The sequence below is a fragment of the Arachis ipaensis genome, chromosome B03 (assembly GCF_000816755.2).
Source record: "Arachis ipaensis cultivar K30076 chromosome B03, Araip1.1, whole genome shotgun sequence".
Classification (NCBI taxonomy): domain Eukaryota; kingdom Viridiplantae; phylum Streptophyta; class Magnoliopsida; order Fabales; family Fabaceae; genus Arachis; species Arachis ipaensis.
Genome location: NC_029787.2, coordinates 9,191,153 through 9,196,224, shown reverse-complemented (window position 1 = coordinate 9,196,224; position 5,072 = coordinate 9,191,153). Strand labels below are relative to the sequence as shown.

At 32.7% G+C, this 5,072-nt stretch overlaps 1 protein-coding gene across 1 annotated transcript; it reads left to right on the top strand.

Moving 5' to 3' along the window:
- LOC107634062 (pathogenesis-related protein 1-like) lies at positions 7-719 on the top strand. Its single transcript, XM_016337645.2, has one exon. It carries the CDS (start codon positions 25-27, stop codon positions 520-522), a length of 498 nt encoding a protein of 165 aa, XP_016193131.1. The 5' UTR covers positions 7-24; the 3' UTR covers positions 523-719.

Sequence of the window (5,072 nt, the reverse complement as noted above, 5' to 3'; positions counted from 1 at the left end):
AAAAAAAAAAAAAAAGGAGAGAGAATGAGAAAGTTGCCGATTCTGGCAGTGCTAACAACAAGTTTTGTAAGCATACTTCCATTATGTTTGTTGGGTCAAAACTCTCCACAAGACTATCTTAAAGTTCACAATGTTGAACGTACAAGAGTTGGGGTTAAACCTCTAGTGTGGGATTCTGAGTTAGAATCACATGCTAACAAGTTTTTGAGTAACCACATTGAAGATTGTATGCGGGTCAAATATATCGAATCTAGTCCCTTTGCGCGGAACATGCTTACAAGTGGTCCGACAAAAACCCTTACAGGAGTAGATGCTGTGGCATGGTGGGTGGCACAGAAAAGAAATTATGACTACGAATCCAACTCTTGCATTGATGGTACCCTTCAATGTCTTACCTACACTCAGGTGGTTTCTAAGGCATCTACTTATTTAGGGTGTGCTAGAGTCGAGTGTAACAATAATGGAGGCACCATTGTTATGTGTTACTATGACCCTCCGGGTAACCATGGTCACCCCTACTGATGATTAATTAGTATTTACCAAATAATAATCCAAGTTAAACGCAGCTACATACATATCCCTTAATTACTAAATAAGTTTGTTACACTATGCAATATGGTTCTTGGTATTGCAGTTTTTTATGGTTATTTTGTTTTGCAACTATATGGTTGTGTATGTTTAATTTGTCAAACGCTTTTTGCCCTCTGTTCTATGATCTATATATGTGGGTATACTTTTTCATTTAATAATTAAAAATGTTCTCAATTAGTACTAATAATATCATGGTTCTAAGTTCTAACTTATATTTTCCACAATCAATTTATAATTATTGCGTCATTTTATGATGAAAAGTAGTTTTGACGACCACACAACATAAAGTTGTTTCGGGGTGGTCATTATGGACGGCGGGAAGTAGTAGCTGGTAGTGAATAGATAAAATTGTGATGTTAAAAGGATAGAGAAAAAGTAAAAAAATTAAAAACAATTTTAAAAAACAAGACGATAATGAATTATGTGTGTGTGTGTTTTTTTTAAGAATAGAGAGTTTTTTTTAAGTGATTTTGTAGTATTATGTGTTTTTTTATTTTTTATTTTTATTTTTGTTAAGAGAATAAATTAAAAAGGATTATGAGAAGGTAAAATAACAAAGAGAAGATGAACAAGAAAAAAAAAGAAGAAAAAGAACATAATAATAATGATGAAGAAGAGGAGGAGTTTTGAGTTATGCAAAATTTATCAGAAAATAATACTAAAATTTTGTAAGTGTGATACACAAAATTTTCAATTTTTTTACATCGAAACTTTTTAACCGTAACACAAATTTTCGTTAAGATGGTGAAACAAGAATTATGAAAATGTGAAACAAGAAAAAAAAAAGAAAAAGGAGGATGAAAGAATTATGCTGAATTTATTGAAAAATAACATCAAAATTTTTAATCGTGACACAAAAATTCTTAATTTTAACATAAAAAATTTGCTTGAGAAATTTATCGAAAAATAAAATCAAAATTTTTTAAACATAACACGGAAATTTTTTAATTTTGATATCGAAATTTTACTTAAAAAACACAAAAATATCTTTTTTTAATGCTGCATTTTTTTTTCTGCTTCTTATTATTCTTCTTTCTTTCTTTTTTTTTTCTGTTGCTCTTACTTCTTTTTTTAAGAGCATTGCTTCTTATATTAGACTTAAATGAATATGTTTGCACTATATTACAATCTTATTTAGTTGAATGAATGTATATTCACACTTATTGGATTGAATTCTTGTCAGAAATAAAAATAGTACCGAAATTTATTTAAATTGACATCGAAATTTAAATATAATGATACAGAATGTAAAAAGTAAATCCCATCCTAAAAGATTACTAGACTTTATAAAATAAAATAAGATAGTACTAAAATTATTTAAAATTGACACCAGAAGTTCAGTAATACGACACAAAAAATATTAAATATTTCCAAAACTATTACACATTCAATTAATTGAATGCTTATCTCTAGGGGTGTTCATGGATCGTATTCGATCCGCATATCCGAAGTGTTTATTCGAATCCGATCCGAAAATTGCGGATATGGATCCAATGCGCACACTAATAGGATCGTATTGCGGATTTTGTATAAGTATCCGCATATCTGCGTATTCGCAAAAATAAAGAAATAAATAAGTAAATATTCTTTTTATGTTTTATTTCAACTAATAATTAAAATACGGATATTAGATACGATTCTATGATTTTAGTGCGGATCGGATCGAAATTTTGGTCATATCTGAACTGATCCGCGTTCACCACTACTTATCTCATATATAAAACAACACATAAAAATTTAAAATATAATACCGAAATATCTTATTTAGTTGAATGAATGTAGATTCACACTTATTGGATTAAATTCTTGCAAAAACAAAAATAACATCGAAATGTGTTTACTCTAACACCGAAATACTTTCACTCTAATACCGAAATTTCTAACTAAATGAGGTGGTGGAACTAACAATTTATCTCATAAAGACTTGAGTTACAGATTTACAAATTTTGATTAAAAAAAATAAGTGAAAAAATATGTTGATAACGTAGCGAAATTAACTAGAACAAAGTGAAAAAATGCGACTATAACAATAGCGATAACGATAACGATAATGATAACAATATGTAAGGTTAATGTTCAAATTCGTCCCTGAAAGATCACGCGATCTTCATTTTCGTCCCCAAATGATTTTTTTAATCAAATTAGTCCCTGAAAGATAAACTATTAGTCAAATTAGTCCTTCCGTCAATTAGATGATGACGTGTTACGTTAAATGCCACGTGGCATGATGACGTGACATGCCACGTGTCACTTGATATATAAAAAAGTTTTTTATTAGTCAAAATAGTCCTTAAAAGTCTAGACGTAAGTCATTTTTATCCCTCAAATTTTAAAAATTAGTCAAACTAGTCCTTATATAATTTTTTTATAATATTAAATTTATAATATTTTTTTATACTACTAATTTTAATATTATTTTTTAAATCTTAATAAATAAAATTCTCTTTACATAAAATAATAAAAATAATTAAATTTTTATAAAGTTATTTTGTCATTTGTATTTTAAAATTTTACATTTTCAAATTATAATTTTTTATAGTAAAATTTATTTATTTAAACGAATTTATCAAATTATTGTTGATTATATATTAAAAAATTTAATAGTACTAGTGTGGAGTAGCCTGTGTTATGCATAGGTATAATATTTCCTATTTCATTTTATCTCATTGATTTGTGAAATTAAAAGAAAAATTATATAATCTATCTCAAACATATGAAACACACAAAAATTTAGGGTTAAGTACTGAAATCGTCCCTAAGGTAAGTGGCGAAAATCAAATTCGTCCCCGACGTTTTTTTGCTATTAAAATTATCCCGAACGTTCAGAAACACTTTAAAATCATCCTCAAGCGCATTAAAAAAATTTTAATTCCAATTTTGCTCTTGGCCCAATTGACGCTTGGGGTTATATTCCCGCGAAAGATGTTCCTTCTCTGAGTAACGTTAACCCCAGGAAAACCGATCCTTCACCTTCAATGATGCCCTAACAGAGTGATAGCTCGCCTGAAGTAGTAGCGTCACTGCATTGGAGCTCATTCTCGTGTCAGCCATCTCGAATCAGCTATGTGTGCCGCATTTGTTTCGGTTTTTTTGAGCTTGGACTACATAATCACTCATGGGTATTCGTTAGTTTACAAATGGAATTTGGGTGCGATTTTTGTTTGCAGGGTTTAGGTGATGGGAACCTTTAACCTGAGTGTCTACCATGGTGGTAAATTTGGATATGACAATGGTACATTGGAGTATATAGGTGGAGAAAGGACAGTGATCAAAGATATCGATATGGATTGCTAGTCTCTTTTTGAGGCATATGCTGAGGTAGGACAGTTTGGGTATACAAAGGAAAAGATTTCAATAGTTTTTGGTATAAGGACCCAAATTCTGAATGGTTAGAGAAGGATCTGAAGTTATTTGAGGGAGACAGAAATGCCATTGAGATGTGTAAAATAGCGGGGAATAGTGGTCACGTTGAGCTCTATGTGGTCCATAAGGTTGATGATGCTGAAGATTTTTCTGAGGTAGGGTTTCTTGATGTTGGAGGCCAGAGTGAACATAATCAGGAGGTGGAGAAGGGCAATGATGAAGAGGTACATAATGAGAAGCAGTTGGTGATATTTCAGGGTGAACTGGGTCAGGAGGGGGAAATGGACAATGTGGAGAAGGTTGATGAGGGAGATAAGTATGTTGAGGAGCAGGGCAAATCGAATAGTGACGAGGATAGCGATGATGAGGATTTCATTCCATCTGCTGATGAGGTTGACAATGCAGATGATGTTGTGTTTACTGACAGTGAAGAGGAGTACGATGATGAGAGTGGATTTGATGAAGTAGGAGGTGGGACTGATGGTAATCGGGTTGATAAAGGAAAAGGGGTAGCAGGAGGTGATTTCAGTGATGAGGAAGGGTTCAATAGTGATGAAGTTGATTTGGAATATGAAGTTGGTGGTGGTTCAAAGAAAGAGGACAGTGAGGATGATGATAACCATGAAGCTAGTCGGTATCCAATACATAGGGATGTGAAAGACATGACAACTTACAAATTGGAAGTTGGAAATGTATATGCTTCAAGGGAGGAATTCAAGGACACTGTGACAGCTTATGCAGTGCAAACAAGAAGGGGACTTAGGTATGCGAAGCTGGACTTGGTGAGAGTAAGGGCTATTTGTCAAGAGGGGTGTCTGTTTTGGTTGTACGCAGCAAAAATGAGTGAGGAAGAGACTTGGCAGCTCAGGTCAATGAATCTTAAGCATACCTGTGGCCAGTCACACAGGGTAGGGATACTCCATACTGGTTGGCTGAGTAGGGTTTTTAGGAAGAAAGTGCAAGGTAACCCTAAGGTAAAGATAAAGGATCTGGTCAACAAGGCACAAAGGAAATGGAATTTGACAGTGACAACTTCGATGGCAGCTAGGTCTAGACAAGCTGCATTGGAAGAGATTCAGGGAGCTTACCGAAAGCAGTATAAAAGGATTGCTGACTAC

What these genes read in the sequence shown, in the direction of transcription:
- LOC107634062 (XM_016337645.2), top strand. Translation starts at nt 25, where the DNA reads ATGAGAAAGTTGCCGATTCTGGCAGTGCTAACAACAAGTTTTGTAAGC.